This window comes from Desmodus rotundus, chromosome 2 (assembly GCF_022682495.2).
Source record: "Desmodus rotundus isolate HL8 chromosome 2, HLdesRot8A.1, whole genome shotgun sequence".
NCBI classification, from domain to species: domain Eukaryota; kingdom Metazoa; phylum Chordata; class Mammalia; order Chiroptera; family Phyllostomidae; genus Desmodus; species Desmodus rotundus.
The window spans coordinates 161,574,572-161,594,231 of NC_071388.1; the positions used below are offsets into that span (position 1 = coordinate 161,574,572).

A 19,660-nucleotide genomic window follows, 5' to 3' on the forward strand; every position below is an offset into this window, starting at 1 on the left:
CGCAGCTGGGGAGTCGTTGGCAAAAACCAAAGCAGATTTGGGGACCAAGCATTTACCCCAGGACTCCACTTGGTGAGCCCACAGTCTTAGTGGACCAGGACTTTTCCCTCCTGTGCACCCAATAGCCACTTTTACACAGTTTAAAGAGCTCCTCTAAATTAATAATGCTATGTCCCCTACCTGCCCCAAATGAGCAAAGAACAAAATCTGGCTACAGAAGGAGCCCTTCCCCTGCCCTGGGGCTGTGGGCACTTTGCCTGGGGCTCCTTCCTCCTGGAGCAGGAGGAGGGCTGTCGGTGAGTTCCTGGGCCTCCAGCCTCTTTGGCCATGATGACCACAAGGGACTGCAGACTCAGAGCAGGCCGGCCTAGTCAGCTGCCAGTGGCAGCTGCATCTGCTTAAGCAGTCCAAAGAGGATGTGAGGAGGTGTGGGAGCTAAGAGGCCACAACTTGGTACCGGTGGTCACTGGGCTACCTCAGCCTGCTGGTGCTGGATGGTGCTCAGGCTGCTGCAGTGTCCCGGCACACGCTTCGCCCAGTCACCCACAGTGAAGGCTGAGACCACGTGTGAACATTTAAACAGAGTTAATTAGTGCCCTGACCTGTGTGGCTCAGGGTTGGGCATCGTCCAGGAAACGGAAAGGTTACTTGTTCGATTCCTGGCAGGAGGGCACCTGTGTGGGTTGTGGGCCAGGTCCCGGTTGGGGGCATGTGAGAGGCAGCCAGTCGATGGTTTTCTGGCACGTTGATGTTTCTTTCCCTCTCTTCCTCCCTTCCTTCCCTTCTCTCTAAAAATAAATAAATGAAATCTTTTAAAATAAATAAATAAAAAGAGTTAGACTTCTGATAGTTCAGGAATAATGGAGAAAGTAACTTACAGGAAAAAAAAAAGCCCAAAGCAACACAATAGCAACAACGTCAACTTTACTTATCCACAGGCCCCTTCCTCACTGTCGCCCACCTGAGCTAGGAGTAGCTCACCTCCAGCATCTCCAGGCCCAGGGTCCCAGCCTCCCATTTCCTGGGATGTTTCCCTCCAGCTCAAACCCTTGTCACTGTCTGGGCTGAGCTGTTTCCAGAATGACAGTGGAGTATTCACCCCTTCATGGGAAAACTCATTGTCCTCACAGACTTCGTACACTCAGGGGGTAACGGCCCTATAATTAAAACTGTTTCTCAAATCCTGGCCAGTCTGTCCAATATAAGAGTAGTTCGGAGCCTCAGACTGAATTGAGATTGGGCTGTATAACAAGCTAAGTCCAATTTCTGTTCAAGAATTAAACATTTTTGTTATCCAGCTTATGCATCGTTTGCTGTCTTACAAGGTAGGGCAGCAATGTGTTATTCAGAATGAGGTTTATTATATATTTGACAGATTTTCCCATCTGAATATATTTTCATCTCATTTAACATTGTAGACTTAGAATGCCAATATCCATATTGCCTGACCTCTAATTTTATTAGTTTGCATTTTCCAGCATCTTTTTCTTCTCTTTATTTTCAACCTTTTTTTAACTTTATATCATTTGTACAGAGCAAGAGGTGATCATTTATTGCTTTGTCATCCAAATATATGTTTATCTTCTATTGTTGTTTCCTTCAATTTCATGATTTCCACTATATTATTTTCCTTTTCTTTCTCCCCTCTAAAAAGCCTTCAAGTCTCAACAAGCCTATTTGTGTTTCTTCATCATGTGACTCAGCAATTTCAGGAACCCAGGCCTGTTCAATCTTATTGCTCTCCCATCTGTAAGGCGTTAACCTCATCTGTGTGGCCCCGTGGCTCACCTCCACGTGGATGCTGCAGCCCAAAGAGAAGAGTGGAGAGATGACCCAGGAGTTGCATGTGTGGTTTCCGTTCATCAGTGAACTGGGACTTCATCCCTTGCCTGCCCATGGATAAGGGATACTGGGAAAGCAGTTGTGCCCATGTGGTTATTGAGATGTAGGCTCTCAGATGCATTCCCACCCTTTTAAACTCTGGTTTTGATGCCAGGATTGCGGCTCTGCAAACTACATTTCTCCTTTGTCAGCTGCCTTTGTGGTAAGTTCCACCCAGAAGAGGCAGTGCGTGGAGGGACACTGGAAAGGAGAAAGGAATTGCTTCTTCCTTATTTGCTGGCTGTACCTTTCATGTCACCCCCAAGAAAGGTCCCACACCTCAGTTGCGTCGGTTACCGTATTTTTGGACTATAAGATGCACTTTCCCAAATTTGGGAAGAAAATGGGGGTGTGTCTTATAGTCTGAATGTAGCTTACATGGCTGGCTACATGATTTCTGCTTTAAAGGATGTTATTAAATATTTTACCACATTTTTTGCTTCAAATTTTTTTTTCCTATTTTCCTCCTCTAAAAGCTAGATGTGTCGTATGGTCCAAAAAATACGGTAGTCCCAGTCTCCAGTTTCTTTGGGCACTCCCAGAATCGACCACGCCACCCTGTCCTCAGAGACCTGAGAACCCTCCTCTGAGCCTTTAGGTTTGAAAATCTCAGTCTCTTTCCTTTGTTCGCACCGACCGAGGAGTTGTGGCTGCTTCCTAAAGTTGTGCCTCTGCCTTACCTCAATGTTCCTGCTTGGACTTCAGTTTTCCAACATCTATTAAACTCATTCCCTATGTTAAATTCTCTGTTTAAATGCCAAGTAGAGTTTTGGTTTTCCAGGATGAACTCTGCCTGACTGATATATTAGTCTGGAGCTGGTTGGCCAAGTGCCACTAAAAATTCTGTTGCTATTTAAGAAAGGGTGATGGATACTGGAGTTGAATATCAGTCCTCAGAACAAAATAAGAACCTGAGTACAATTCCATTCTTCCCTTATACTTCACCATACCTTTCAAGACTTGTTGAAACTGTCCTGCGCTTTTGTTCCAGTTAATTAATTTTTGCACTTGACGCCTACAGAGTTTTAGGACTTCCTTAAACACTTCTACTTAAACTCACAAATGTAGTATCAATAATTATTTGTACTTAATTATACATTTTACTGGTTTATTTTTCACGTCTTTCTGGTATATCAGATCTTCCTGTTTTACAAGTTATTTACTGTGAATCTCTTTCCTTTCCTGGGTAATGTTTTAGAAGAAGCACATATGTGGGTGGTGGGGGCGGGGAAGTGGACATAATGCGTGGGCCAAAAAGTCCATTACGTTTTTTTCTGTACGATGGCTCCAGTAATGCTTAGTTGTATTTAACTTCATTCCAAATATTTTTAAGTTCTATTTTATTGATTATGCTATTACAGGTGTCCCAATTTTCCCCCTTTGCCCCCCTCCACCCCGTATCCCCCACTCCCTCAGGCAATCCCCACACCATTGTTCATGTCAATGGGTCATGTGCGTAAGTTCTTTGGCTACTCCATTTCCTATACTGTATTTTATATCCCCATGGCTATTTTGTAATACCCATTTGTACTTCTTAATCCCCTCACCTCTTCACCCATTTCCCCACACCCCCCTCCCACCTGGCAACCATCAAAACACTCTCCCTATTTATGACTCTGTCTCTGTTCTTGTTTGCTTAGTTTGTTTTTTAGATTCAATTGTTGATAGATATGTATTTCTTGTCATTTTATTGTTGATCTTTATAGTTTTGATCTTCTGCTTTTACTTAAGTCAGTCCCTTTAACATTTCATAGAATACTGGTTTGGTGATAAACTCCTTTAGTTTTTTTCTTGTCTGGGAAGCTCTTTATTTGCTCTCCGATTCTAAATGATAGCTTTGCCGGGTAGCGCCACCTTGGCTACAGGTCCCTGCTTTTCCATTCAGAACATTTTTATTAGGTCGTATTGTGACAGCTGTCCTAACAGCGTGCAGTTTCTAAAACACTTATTAAAACTGGTGAATTTTTGTGCAGCCATTTTAATATTGAAGATGGAGGAAAATATGCAATATTTTTAGTGTATTATGCTTTATTATTTCAAGAAAGGTAAAAACACAACTGAAATACAAAAAAAGGGAGATTTGTGCAGTGAGTGTATGGAGAAGGTGCTGTGACTGACTGAACACGTCCATGGTGGTTTGCCAAGTTTCTTGGTACTACTGACGTTTTGGCTGAGTAATTGTTTGCTGTGGGGCTAATATAATTTTTTAAAAAAGTAATGGTTATAAGGATGCCCAGCAGAATAAAAAAGGACATAGAAACCATAAGAAAGGAATAGTTAGAAATGAAGATACCTGCCCTGGCTGGTGTGGCTCAGTGGATTGAGTGCTGGCCTGCCAAAGGGTCGCTGTTTGATTCTCAGTCGGGGCACATTCCTGGGCTGTGGGCCAGGTGCCCAGCAAGGGGCGTGCGAAAGCACCACAGATTGATGTTTCTCTTTCTTTCTCCCTCCCTTCCCCTCTCTCTAAAAATAAAATTTTTAAAAAGTTACATAAAGTTAATGTATAATTGACGTACAGTATATTAGTCTCATATGTACAACATAGGGATTCAACATTTACATACCAGTTACAATATGGTCACCACAGTAAGTCTGTAAACTATCTGTCAACACAAAAAGTTATTGTATTCCCTGTTCTATATTATATCCTTGTGACTGACTGACTTTATAACTGGAAGTTTGTACCCCTTATTCCCATTCACCTTTTCATGTGCCGCCCTCCCCCTTTTCTGTCAATCATTAGTCTGTTCTGTTTGTAGTCTGTTTTTGTTTTGTTTGTTCCTTTGCTTTTTTTCTCAGGTTCCAGATATAAGAGAAATCATACAGTATTTCTTTGACTTATTTCATTTAATACCCTCTAGGTCTATCTTTGCTACTGCAAATAGAAAGATTTCATTCTTTTTATTGCTCAGTAATATTCCATTATGTATATATACACTTCTTTACCCATTCACCTAAAGATGGAAACCTAGGTTGCTACAGTATCTTGGCTATTGTAAATAATGCTGCAATGAACATAGGGCAACATATCCTTTCTGAATTCGTATTTTGTTTTCTTTGGATAAATTCCCAGCAGTGGAATTGCTAGGTTGTATGGTACTTCTATTTTTAATTATTTGAGGAAACTCCGGAGTATTTTCCATAGTGGCTGTACCAGTTTACAATCCCACCAACAGTATTAATACATACAGCAAGAGCGTTTAGTTTTGAAGAATGATGGTACTGACAAATAGTCTCTGTCCCTCATAGACCTCACGTAATGCCTTTGTTCTCACTTATAAGAAACTCAAACACCTCGATCATCTTAAATCCTGCTAAATAAACAATGTTAAGTAACGTTTGCTTAGTGTTTGGTCAGCCTACGAAAAACAACTGCATACCTTCTTAATTTACATGCCTTAAAATTATTAAAGCAGACATAATTTTAAAAGGTGCTTTTTTGGGTCAACACTCTGTTGTCTTTCGCAGAAAGCCAAACCTACTGTAAAATCATATAAAGTAAACCAATCCTTATTTGACATATTCAAAAATAAGGTTTAGAATCAGAAGGTTTCCCATGCTAACTGTTCTGTTCAAAGAATTCTAGTTCAAGAAACGACGTCTTAAACATAAAATCTAATGCAAAACAAAGATGCAAGGGAAGGCATTGTGACCAGTATAAAGCTGTACTAATGGCGTCCTCTTCTCTGAAGGCCATTGGAAAACTGCACGTGCCTCTGAGGAACTCACTGGCTCACTATCAAGTAACAGAACCCTTCTAGTTTGTGTTGTGGCACGTGACATATTCGATAACTTGCTTTATAATGAACGTTTGAGCTGGCGCTTTGGACTGTTGGAAGTAGAAAACTACACTTATTTCCCCCTTTATTGTAGGTTCCAATGTCACATGGCCTTTGTTATTTCAGAACTAATAAGCCCTTTCATTTTGGGAAGATTATCACTGATCACACTTTTTCTATGCAAAATATGTAACTGGCAACTCTCCACTTACAGTTTTTCAGGAAGGTCTTTATTTTACATCTTGTGAGGGCTCCCTTAAACAGGATGCTAGCTTTCTAGGGTCTTAGCATTTGCTCCAGCGAACACCCAAGTCTTGATCTGTAGTTACAGATAGTCTGGAAGGACCTGCACTTGTTTTTTAAACCATGTGAGAGAATTATAGAAAAGCTATTTGTATTTATTAAAATTCTTAAAAAACAATTTTTCACAACTACATCAAAAACAAAATGATGTAACTCTGCTTCAAAACCATTATCCTGTGTCAAGATAATCACAAAACGTCAAATTTTTCTTCCAAATTTCTCTATTTTAGAACTAATTGCTTTGATAACAGCGTTCTTGAGGTGCGTGTTAATCTATGCATGTGCCTATTTATAGAAGATGAAGGCCTAGGAATGTTTTTTGTGTAATAACATTCTCACACGTACTTAGTGCCAAGCATCAAATTCTATAGTCTCAGAGATGCAGCATTATCAAAACTACATGTAACACTAAGGACAAGCCAGAGACAAGAGATTCTATTTCCTGTCATTTAAAATAAAGGACACATGACATTGCTCTTTTATTTGTCAAGTTTTTTAGCAGAATACATCACCTTGCCTTTGTGAAATCTTTTATCTAATACTACATAACCTAGATTAAGCATGTGTTAGAATATATACTTCAAAATAAAAAAATAGCCATGTGGTTCTCTCTTCAGGCTGATTCAATCTAAAGACTGAAACACCACTCTACATACTCTCCAGCAAAACCAGTGTCTTTTTCTTCACTTAGCACTTACCCCTTCTAATACACAATGTACTTGCTGTGCTAATTGTGTTTCCCAACATACACCCCCTCCCCCGCCACACAGAATGTAAGCTTCAGAGGCAGGGATTTGTGTCCTGGCAACTGGTGTATTCCAAATGCCTAGAATGACGACTGACACCTGGTAGCACTCATTCCGTGCATACAACAATGGGTAGGAGGTAAAGTTGGAGATGTTAAGGGGACGGGGACAGGGAACATCATCTAGGCTTTATAGGCCATCGTAAGGAATCCAGCTCAGACGGCAATGAGGAGCCACTCCAGGACTTCAGAAAGCTGAACCTGCCATATGTTTGGAAAGCTTCCCTCTAGCTGCTGTGCTGAGGGGCTGTATGAGGTGGACACAGTAACCTGGGTGAGAAATGATGGCACAGATCAGGGTGATAGCAGTGTAACTGCTGAGATGTGGTTGAATTTTGGTTTATTTTGAAGGTAAAGCAAACTGTGTGTCCTGATGGGTGAGTGTGGGCTATGGGAGAGCAATGAGGAACGAGAAGGTTGGTCTGGCGTAAGCACCTGGAAGAATGGAGTTGTCATCAGTTGACTTATGAAAGATTGTGGGAGGATTACATTTGAGGGTAGGGCTGGGAAAGATTAAGAGTTCAGTGTTGGACATGTTACATTTAAGATGTTTTGTTAGGCAGGCACCAAAAGACACCAAAGGCTGGCGGGTCTGTGTGTGGCTGAACTGAAGGAATGTTTCAGCTGGGACACCCGAGATCGCTGTACAGGAATGCAGCTTAAAGTGAACGCCGAGCTAGAGGAGAAACGCTGAGTGCCCTGCAGTCGAAAGGTCTTTGGAAAGGAATATATTTTATCACAGAAACAGAGTATCAAGTGATGCTATTTTATGAAACATAGGTAAGAACAAGCAAATTATGAACATAATTTAAAGATAGAATTTATTCTCTGATGGTTTACTCATGCAAACTGCACATAAAAGAAAATAGTACAGTTTGTATAACATTGCAAATGTAAAGACTCAAAATGCTAAGTACAGAAGTAGTGTGACATCCTGAAAGTCAAAATGAAATTTGTGTTTATACAACTAATGATTTTTATTCGCTGAGTACAGACTGATTTACAATGAAAGTTTTGCTAACGTTGGTAAGCTCATTAACCATTTACATGACTTCTTACATCTATGTAGCTTTATTTTACAGTTGCAAGAATTCCTGTTATCAAAGAACTTTAACTTGCATAAATAATAAAAATGAAGGAAAATGCACTGAACTGGACTCAGGAGAGAGAAAAATTGAGGAGGCCTTTCCTAACCCATTCAAACTACAATAAAAAATAGCCTTCTTGCAGAATTCATATTTTGTGCCTTTGAGATCAACTCCTTAGCATAACTATGACAAATCATGATTTGAAATTAACATTATAAAATCAGTTGAAAATTAAAAAATTTAGAATTATCAACTAAAAATGTTCAGTTTTAATAAGCCAAACAATAAAATTCTTATTATCTTCATAACTTAAAAGTCCTGAAATGTCATTTGTATAATTTGAATGTTTCCCAGTCTGGAACTTAGGCAGGTGGGATATTCCCTTGAATTATTAAGGATATTCCATATAGATTTTTAAATGTCAGTCTCATTAGGAGATGGCACTGAGACTTTCGCAAACAGTGTAGTATGGATGCAGAACAAACCACACAACTTATTATAAATGCATTACAGATATTTACATAATGGAATCCTGCTTGAATGCCAGAAGTTGCTACTGGGTAAGACTCGTAACTATTTTACAAAGTTTTCTTACACACATCTACTACTTTTAAATTTTTAACAATTTAGTCTATTTTAAAATATTGTACTGTATTTTGAACGTAACTGCAGAATAAAAATAGATAATGGCACATTAGAAAACTCAGTATCCCACCGATGACTGGATAATGAGAAGAGTGTACCTACAATCATCTCATCAGAAACAAACTACATCATGGAATGTTAGTTATCCAAGCCTGCACAGTAATGACGTTTTAAATTGCAATCACCTATTGGCCAGCATCACACTGAAGGCATCGTTAAACATTCAAGCAAAGATTGCTGGCATAAACTATTGAAAGACACACACACACACACACACACACACACACACTCTCTCTCTCTCTCACTCTTGCGCTTCCCACATTATAATTACATTGTTCTAAAGATACTGATTTTTTTCCCACAAGAAACATTATCAAAATTTGCTACTAAAAGATGACAGTGCTTTCACGAGGATAAGTACAAGTTAGCTTGCAAGTACAAGACAATGGGGGTAAACAGTCTTAAATTTTCTAAGTAGTAATTTTTAGGCTTTTCTGGCAACCATACCATACTTGATTATGCATAAACTTCTCAGTTTGTAACCTGAAATCTGCAAAAAAACCAAAAATCTAATTTCAAAAAAAATTATTAGATATCTGATAACCCTGTATTGTACATTACATAATTTCATATTAGCCTCAAAACATACGGTTTAAAATACTGAATTTAAGACCTGAAAAATAGTCATTTTCGAAATGATAAGGATTCCAAAATTCATGTCTACTTAAAATCTTTAAAAAGAAAAATGCACTATTAACGGCCTTGATCTGAGCGTTTGAGTGTACGTAAAAGCCCTGTATGTCTTCCACCGTGTTTTCACTCAAAGTGTTCTCTAATGTTCTTCCTTTTGCATAATGTGCAAAATAAAAGGCAAAAAGGTTAAAAGCAAATTTCTTTCTCTTGCTAGTGCTTTATGACTTTGTTACCATTACAAAGTCAACAGGGATTTAAGCAGAACTTTGGTATAAATGATATAACAATATTACCATCACAGTTGAGGGTTAAGAGGTGGTCAAAAGAAATGGAAGTGGGAAGAGAAATTCAGTAACACCCCCATTTTTTTAAAACACCACCAAATTAAAAATGAAATAAACCACGATGAATTATAATACAATTTATACACTGAGCACAGAAAAATTAATAAATCTAACAATATTTATAAAAAAAATCAAAATCAGTCTTTTTCCAGAGACTAAAAACTTATGTTCAGTCTGATCATCAACTGCTGCTACACCGACTTTAGAGCCAAATTCAATTTCAAGTAAAAAAAAATTTACAACCACAGATTTCGCATAAATGGAAACTGGTCTTTCCTTGATTTCCCTTTGAAGTCACTAGTAAGTATCTAAAGCTGCTGCACTGCAGGTTTCTAATCAACTTCCTGAGGGCTGTGCCTGGGAGGAAGGAGCCATAACAATCTGTGAGAGGGCAGGCTCTGCACTCTGGTCCGCCATCTGGGTGAGGACTGACGTGGCCACGGCTTCTGCCTTGGAGGTGGAGCTGACTCCATTGGATGTGCTGACGGAACTATGCTGTATAGCTTCAGTATGTGGACTACTTGGCACCGACAAGTCTTCTGAACTATCATCCTTATCTGCAGCTGAGTAGAAAAAAGAAAAATCACTCAGTTTCTTAAAACAGTGTAAGAAGGTATGAGTAGGCCGAGTCAATCAACAGAGTAAAAAGTTACAAAGTATTTTATAAAATCAGTTATTTAGACAAGTCAGTATGATGGGAACTGAGTAACTGAAAGGTGGCTGTAAGTCATGAAGTGGGCGATTTTACCTTCAACAGGTTGAACGGAGGCACAACCACGCACGTGAAAACATCTGGGTGCCCAGTGCCTCAGAAATAAAGCTGAAGAAGTATCTGCTAAACAGTGAGTGTTAAAGAAGCTGTGGGAGGAATCTGGGAGACACTCCTATAGCTATAAGCAACACTTACCAAACAACACATATAACAAAACCAATCTGTTTGGCTACATCCCATTCTTATTAACAGATAAAAAAAAGTATTTCCACATGCATGAACAAAATGAACTCTTCCATACAAATTATATCTTCAAATTATTCCCTCTGCAGTTTCCAGAAGTATATTTATTCCGGCTGACTTTCCACCTACTGCAGCAATGGATGATTACAACACCTGAGTCTAACGATGTATACACATGAGAGTGAGCAATATTTAGAATCCAAATGCCATCAGCTGTTTATAGTTGCATGCATTAATTGAGATTCAAATAAAAATCTATTAAAAACTCTAGATACTACACTTGAAAAGAAATTCAGGAAAGGGCACTCTATTTATGAAAATAAATCTACCCATCTGTAGGCGTGAATACCAAATCTCCCATATCTTATTTTGAGAACAGAGCCCAGTAATTTCATTTACTGAAAAGTCTGATGCACACAACACACAGTCATAGTGGATGTAAGCTGTGAGACACAATAACACGGACACCTGTGAACCCAGCCCCCAACTTAAGAAAGAGAACATTGCCAAGACCCCTGAAGTTTCCTGGAAGCTCCTCTCCTCACCAAAGATAATCACCACTCTCATAATTCTTTAACCACTCCTCGTTTTTTTCTGTGAAGTTTTAGCAAATACATATGTATCCCCAACAACACTGTTTAGCGTGTTTATTATTAAACATTCTAAAAACAGTATCGCATTGGATATATTTTTTTGCACCTTGTCTTATTCACTTGGCATTGAAATACTTTTTATTTAGCAGGCTTTCCATCAAATCTGGGAGCGCATACCAGTCTGCTTACTAATGGCAAGTCCTCCTCCGGAAAGTCAGTTATTAAGAGACTATGGACCCTACGAGGCAGGATTTACCCTGCGATTCATAATATAGACAATGGGAGGGGGGGACCTTGCAAAGCACTTTTGTTCAAACAAAATTCCTTATTTTGAGGGTTTTCTAGAATATAGTAATTCTTATAGAATTTTGACACACTTTCCCCAATTCATGAATTTTTGAAAAGCAGTTTTAAAAATATATGTGAGAGAGAATCCTATCTTCTCCATAATCTGCTATGAATGCAAAACAACACCCACCCTTGTATAAAAATTTGGACTTAGGATGTAATTTAAAAAATCACAATCAGTAATTCTTTTAAAATTACAATAAATGTTATAAAACACAATTTAGTATATAGCCAACATAATAGTTATGTGTTCAGAGAAAACACTAGAGACTACTAAAAAGCCCTCTTTTTTACTTTACCACTATTCTTCAACAGGACAAAAACTGGCCTTTCCCTCAAGGTTAAGTTCTACAGATGCCCCACCTTCCAAAATAAAGAGGCTGATCTGTTATGAGTGTAACAAGGAAATGCAGATATAAAGTGAAGACAATGACTCAAAATTAAACAGTAAATTCTGAGGGACAGTGATTATCTCCAGTCTTTCAGAATTAGGTTAAGCAAATCTGTAGGCTGTATGTACAAAGAACAGGTACTCAGTTATAAGTTCTGTAATTATAAATTTCATACATAAAATGACTATAACGTGATACATCTGCATCTACGACTGCTTCTAGAAGGAAGAAGGAAAATTACCAGTCCGATCACAAGCACTAGGAAGACAGAAAGGTCTGACAGCACGCCAGGAGCCATTTGCAGCCTACGCAAGTTAAAGAAACCAGCCGTTTGACCATTCGCTGTCTGAAGTTCTTCTCTACACCTGCTCTCCTGTATTTTCACTACTGAAAATACAGGGTGGGGCAAAAGTGGGTTTACAGTTGTTCATATGGAGATACAATAATTAATAATAAATAATATAAACTCTGTGTTCTGTGAACTCATACCTATAAACTTACTTTTGCTCCACCTGTATAATGTCTCAAAATTATCCTTCCCACCTATGACTATGGAAACAACTATAATACAATTTTAATTATGTTCAGCAATCTAGAGAATGAATTAATGGCAATAGGATCACTCTTGAGCTTTCTTCTTCATGAAGGCCAAACGTTCGGAATGTATCTTATCTTTACCCACAGTTTATACTATTTGTTACAGTGGCAACTGTCACAGTTTTCCCACGGCTGAGTTTCCTGGGATGTACAACTTTCAGTGTTAAAACTGCGACCCTATGACAGTGTGATTTTAATTATTATCTTTACCCACAAAATTTTGTAATATTCCTTGGTTTCTACTGAACCTTAGTTTATCAAATGTTTTGAAAGAATTAACTAGCACTGAAGCTCACCATTAGCATCGTGCAACACGATGAATAGCATTAGGTATTTGTAAATTTTGCCATATATTCTAAAAGATTTAAATATTCACTTAGTCAATCTCTGTATTTATCTTTGGTATCAAACAACAGAGAAGTCAGATTTTCTCCAAAGACTACAAATTCAAAAATAGAAATTACTTTAAAATTTCTACAAAATCCTATTATCTCCCAAGAGCTGAAGAGAACTAATTTCACGCTATAACTATACTTCACTTAATCTGATTATCTAGATGACCAGACAGGAAAAGAGGTAGGTAAAGTTTCCAAAATGAAAAATGTCTTGCATTCTCACAACCTAGTATAATACATAGGGTCCAGCACAAATAACGCTCCTTTACTACAAAATCTTTTATTACAAAATCATAAGCATGTAATTCTGTACCACATCACTATCCCACTCAAGCACACCATATGACGTTTTAGGTGAAATGTTCAAATTAAAAGTATAAATTATTATACCCACATTATTATCCTACCACCCACACTCCAGCAGGTATTACTTCTGCCAGACCCTGTATATTCACTAAAACTTATTAATCTAGATTTTTAGTTTATTTAAAGGTATAGGAAATAAATCCATGCATCTATACACTTAAAAATTCCTTTATAAATTATTTCTTAAAATGAAAAATTGGCCTACATTTGTTGAACATAATACTGCCTAGAGAATACAGAGAAAACTGTTGGCATTATCCAACAAATTACCTAAGATTTAAAAATTGCAGATAATTTTGAACTGCATGCAATATGAGTTAATTTTCTTTCTAATTTTATAGAATCAATTGTACATTACATTTTGAACTATCAAAATTCAAGGAACTCTCTTGTGAAGAAAATCATGTATGCATAATGCTGAACTCAGTAGCTTCTGTAGGAAATTATGTTGTTAAGTCAGATGGGAGCCATAATGGCCTCATCCCTGCAGCAATCATTGTTAATACAAATTCCAAACGTATTTCTACATGGGTCCCATTTACTCCACAATGTGTTTCACCATCCTGTCAAAATGCTTAGATATCAAAGGACTGAGATTTATTTGCTCAAAAGTGACAAAAATCAATGTTCTAAATACATATGGCAATAGAGTTGCTAAATCTACTAAAACTTTTAAATTAAAAAATATAGCCCATTCTGATGAAACTGCTTACAATGACTACAAGTAAAGATGGTGGCCATTAAGTTTTATCGCGAGCACCTGAGGAAACTGCTTGCCTCCAATACAAAATGTTTCTTTCTCTTTGAATTACTGACACTGGCAAATTAAAATGAAGTGGATACATATGGCTGAAACAATCTTCACATTTACAAATATCCTGAAATATCACTAAATCATAAAAACGAAAGCTGTGGGTTATATATTATGAATGTTGCCTAATGCATTCCCAGCTCTGTTATTTGTTACAAATATGTGTACAATGGACAAAATTGGCCATTTACTCAAGAGTAACAGCTGGTTTCAACATTGTGCATATTATCACAAAGAAGGACATTACCAAGGAAAAACCGCAATTAACCTCTGAATTGCTGAAAACAGAACAATCTCATTTTTAGGGAAACCATTTAAGAGGAAACTGATAAGCAGATAATTTAAATACTGTTCTATTTTAGCATTTTTATGACTAACTAGTAAGATTCAATATAAAGGTTCACAACAATAAGATAACTGCACAATGCTGATTATCTAAGAAAGAACAATAGGATCTGCTACTGTAAACAAATACTATATATTAAGTGAAAACAGTTGATTTAAAACAATCATTCCTGAACAAAGGCTGGAAACATTTCACCCTGTCAATCTAAGAAAAAGCATTCCAAGGAAGATAAACAAAATAATCATCAGTACTTGCAATATATTTTAAATTATTAACTAACCCATTTTGTTGATTTATAGCAATCCCTAGGAAAAAACTAGAAATAGGAAAATTCAAAAACTCTAAATTCTAAGAAGTATACCCTGACTCCATAATCTCGTGGAACTGATATTTAATATTAAATATGAGCATTTCAGTCTTTTTGATGGTAGCGTGGTTCACTGTGGCAGTATTTCACTGATGCAACCCGAGGCTACAGGTAATGGACCATTACTCACTATGATAGCCAGATTTCTTCTGCATGGCGGTTACAGGGCAATCTTTATGAGCCAGGAGAAGCTGTTTCAGCTGTGCCACTTCATTTCTCAGCAGGGTGACTTCACTCTGGAGAAGAGACAAGTTATGTACCTTACCAACATCAGAGTAAACATTTCTTACTGTTTAAAACAAGTGAAGATTAAGAAAGTGAAACTGGGTATCTTTAACAGAATATCAAGGAATAAACAAAATATGCTGCTTAAATGTTTAATCAATACACATCAGTTTTTATATTTTAGCATTTGAATAAAAACTGCAACATTTATAAAAATTTAACACCACAACTGGATAGCATATTTCAAACTTTTCACATTACCATTTGCCTTGGGACTACTTATATAAACTACATGTATTGAGTATAAGGTATTTTTATTACATATACGTTAGATGTTCTTTTGATTACATAAAAAATTACAAACATCGAAGGAGTCAGGATAAATTTTTAGTCACTCTCTTCACTTGAAAATGAAAAATTTATCCTGAAAACTCAAGTTTCCAGTCCTCGGGAAAGTTGAAAAAGCTCCACATGGGAGACCACAATATCAATGAATCATGGGTGACTAAAATGCGCCGCAAGGCACCGTGCTGGACACGAAACCAATGGAAGTGGCTGTAATATCTACATGGCTTAGTTGCCTTTTATTTGGCAATTTGTTCACATCTAAATTTAAGTCTCATAAATTAATGGTAATTTTTCCTATTCCTTATTATGGAATGAACACACCAGCTTTTGTTTTGTATGCATTAATCTAGAATATTCTCTGCAAAACACAGATGGCAAACACAAGGCTCGTGGGCTGAACCGGGCCCTCCACCCTGTTTCTACCTGGCAGCAGTGCAGAGCTCTCGCTTAACAGTTAAGAGGTAGTTACATTTATACAGTCCTAAAATTACACTCGGCCCTTTGAAGGCAACTGCAAGGCTGAAGTGGTCCTCAGGGAAAATGAGTTTGACACCCCTGCTGTACAAGTTCCAAATTGAGAGAGTCCAGTTAATTTCATTCAGTCACCCCCAAATATTAAAGACATATAGATCAGTGATTACTACCAATACTCAAGAGTTAGAAATAATATGAATTAAATAAATTGATAACATAAAAATTTTAATTTACAAATACCTCTACTTATTTGGACTTACATTAACCTTAACTATGCAGATTTCATCCATGAACCCAAAATTAAATAAAGAAACACAGCAAATGAGTGTACATAAAAGCGCAGGCACTTCATTTTCCACCCCTCAGTCTCTTAATGTGAAATAATTGAGCAGATTTGACTCATTAGGCCTCCTGATGTGATAAATGACAAATATAAAAATCAAAAGAATAAAAGTTAACCAATCTAAAGGCAAGTCTATTGGGTCAAATAGTTCCTCATACCCCAATAATAATGAACTGCACACTATTTTAAAGCATACATCAAAAATTGATGCTTATAATAAATATGAACCATTAATAAAAAGGTTAAGTTGTTTAGAATATTGTATTTGAGACAAGAATGGGTTCACAGCAATCAAAGTACTAAAGGGAAAACTTAAAAGTTTTGCTTTATAAATAAACTTATTTTAGAAAACTCATTTTTATGGAATATTGCAGTCATTAGTGTCAATATCGCTAATAATAGCACTTTGTTAATGACACTATTGATGAGAAACCATGTTATGAAGAATCCAACATATAACTTCCAAGAAAGTTTCTCCCTGTCTGCTTTGTCAACTTGATTTTGAGAATCATGTCTGCAAGTTTCTCTCATTAATTTGTGTTAATATAAAATAGGGCTGGATATATAATCAAGTATACACAATCTTTTATACTCTGGCACCTGTGGCCATCCTTCACATTAGTTTGAACCTAGTGAATAATACTTAATCATTTTTACCTATAAAAAATAGAAATTTTATATGGCTACCTAAACGCATACTGTTGTCTCTACCTAGAAAATCTTTCCTTTTTGCCTTGCTAATTTTTCCACTCATCTGTAACAGTCAACTCAACACAGAGTAAGCTTGTGTAGGAAAAGAAGTTAGATGTCCGTTTCTTTGCTCCCACAGCCGTGTGTGTGTGTGTGTGTGTGTGTGTGCATTAACATAGTCCTTATCACAATGGACTGTAATGGACAAACTTTACCAGTTTGTCACCTATGTCAGACTGGGCCTTTCTCCAGGGAAGGGTTATCTTGTTCTTTGTATCCCAGAGCATCACAGCACAGCCTGGCACAGGCTAAGTGCACAGTTACATTATAGAGGACCATGGAAATTCTATGTCCAGGGGTAAAAAAAAACCCAAAAGAGGTGAAGTAAAATAACAGACATGAAAACGTGAAAATGTCAAAGTCCCATTCAAATGTGAGCAATTTCGATTTTTTCTAATCAAAGTAAAATATACTTGGTAAGATAAAGCAGATGCTAATAAAATTATTCTGATAAAAAAATAAAATGTACATTATTTTGGCATTGTCTTACCATTGCTCCACTCTATTTTTAGGTACTCAAGAATTGATTTCATATTAATAAACAAATAAGTATATATTTTACAGTTTATCTACAGCAGATCGGACTGATGAAATCATGTTAGGGTAGCCAACCAATCAATCAATCAATCAATCAAAACTTCTTACTGATATCTGGCCACAGATGATGACCAGGTAATCCACAAATTTATGATCACTGACTTACTAGTTCAGCCACTACCCCAAAACTTAAAAAAATAATGTTAGATGATTTCTTCTTTGGGGAATTTCTCATTGCTAAAGATGTAATTTTTCTCAAGTTTAGTCTTCATAAAAATCAATGATCAAGTATCAAGATTCCTACCAAATAGTTCCAAAGGTTGTCATTGACACAAAACCTTACACTTGAGAACAAAATAGTTTTTTTTCTACAACAGAAATATAGATAACAGTGTTCAATTTTGAAAATATTTTTCAAAACAGGAATGACCCTTCCCTCTTCTCATACTATAATTACTTGTTTCAAGTTTGTGTCCTCTGGTAGACCACAAATTTTGTAAGTGCAAGGGCAATGTCTTTTTCACTATTATATTCCCTGTGCCTAAATCACATGTCCTGCACACAACAGATGCTTAATGATAAAATGAATAATAACTAGTATTTGCATAGCACAGTTACAACATACTTTTCTGTATCTTCTCTCGTTATTCTATGACTTTGATAGATAGGAGAGTAAAGGTTCAGAAAGAATTTTAGTGAAGGCTAGGAAAAAGAAATACTAGGTCTCCGAATCTTAATAAAATGAATGAGGTACAGGTGGCATCACTAGTAGCTGCCCAACCCCCCTCAATATGTAGTTAAAAATTCTGGGGAGGTGGGGAGGAAGACACTTATGTAATAGAATACTACCCCCCGTTCCCAGCCCCAGGAACTAAAACAGGCATTAGATAGCATCTTAAATTGTTGCAATTCCTTTCTATTTCAAGTGATAAATACTAAAGATTTGATCCTGTTCCTATAAAGTCAATGGACCAACAAACAAAACCATTTCCATATCATTAACCTATGAATAAAACTTTTCACATATCCAGCTATCCAAGAATGCTTCTATAAACTTCTTGAACTTCTACTTCACATACATTTTGCAATACTTAAGTTTTAAAACCAAAATCCACAACAAAACCCCCAAGTTTTATCCATAGAGTAATGGTTAAGGAGTTACGGTTGGTAAAGAGCCAGCTTTTTGTTCATAAGAGAAGCATGCTGATATTGTAAACTGAAAACTAATCCCCCAAATGAGTACAACTGAAAGACAAAGCCATAAAAAGGTTAAAATCATTTCAAATAAAAGACAACAAAATCATACATTACCATAAAAATATAACTTATGATTAACAGCATCCAATTCTTGGTCAAGATTACCCTAAATATCTCTAATACGATTTGATAAAATTGCCTTTTCAGTGATGATTTCAGAAAGCTAAAATATAATTAAATTTTGTGACTGGGGCAATAAAGTTGAATAATTAATATTTAAAAAAACCTAATATATATTTGGTAAAAATATGGTCACACCTCAGCATTCATTAAACTTTTTATTGTATATGAAAAAGTCCAACCATTGTAATATAACAAGAATGGTTTGCACAACACTGATGTAAGCTGGCAGCCAAGAAGAGTGGACTGGAATGCACATGCGTGAACAATGACGACTTCACTGTACTAGTCAGTGGGGGCGGGAGACACCGTTGAGTGAGCATGTGTACTGTGTGGTGGTCACATTCGAAATGACTCAGTGAGCAGAGCAACAAATCTGCATCAAATTTTGGTATCAGGTAGTGTGATTACTCCAACTTTGTTCTTCTTTCTTAGTATTGCTACTGCTATTCGAGGTCTTTTGTGGTTCCATATGAATTTTTGGAGTATTTGTTCTAGTTCTGTGAAATTTGCCATTGGTATCTTAATACAAATTGCGCAGGATAGATAGACTGCTTTGGGTAGTATGGACATTTTAATGCTGTTAATTTTTCCTAGGTATGAACATGGTATGTGCTTCCACTTATTTATATATTCCATTACTTTCTTCAGTGTCTTAAAATTTTCCAAATGCTGGTCTTTTACCTCCTTGGTTCAATTTATTCCTAGGCGTTTTATTCTTTTTGAAGTAATTGTGAATGGGATGGTTTTCTTAGTTCCCCTTTCTAATAGTAATTCAGTGGTGTTTTGTACATTTACAAAGTAATTTACAAATCTACTTATGAAATACCTCTATCACTCTAAAGTAACACCTGTTACCCATTAATCAGTTTCTCCCTTTTCTCCTCTCCCCAGTGTC

General features: G+C 36.9%; 1 protein-coding gene across 3 annotated transcripts in view; it reads right to left on the reverse strand.

Annotated features, from left to right (window-relative positions):
* Positions 1 to 7,563: 7,563 nt before the first annotated feature.
* ATF2 (activating transcription factor 2) overlaps positions 7,564 to 19,660 on the reverse strand; it is an 82,823-nt gene continuing 70,726 nt past the window's right edge. For all 3 annotated transcript variants that reach the window (XM_045196260.3, XM_024561460.3, XM_024561458.4), the window contains exons 13-14: positions 14,839 to 14,944; positions 7,564 to 10,101 (exon numbers count right to left, since the gene is read on the reverse strand). In XM_045196260.3, coding sequence (XP_045052195.1) covers positions 9,875 to 10,101; positions 14,839 to 14,944 — 333 coding nt within the window. In that variant the 3' untranslated portion in view covers positions 7,564 to 9,874. The remainder of the gene's footprint in view (positions 10,102 to 14,838; positions 14,945 to 19,660) is intronic.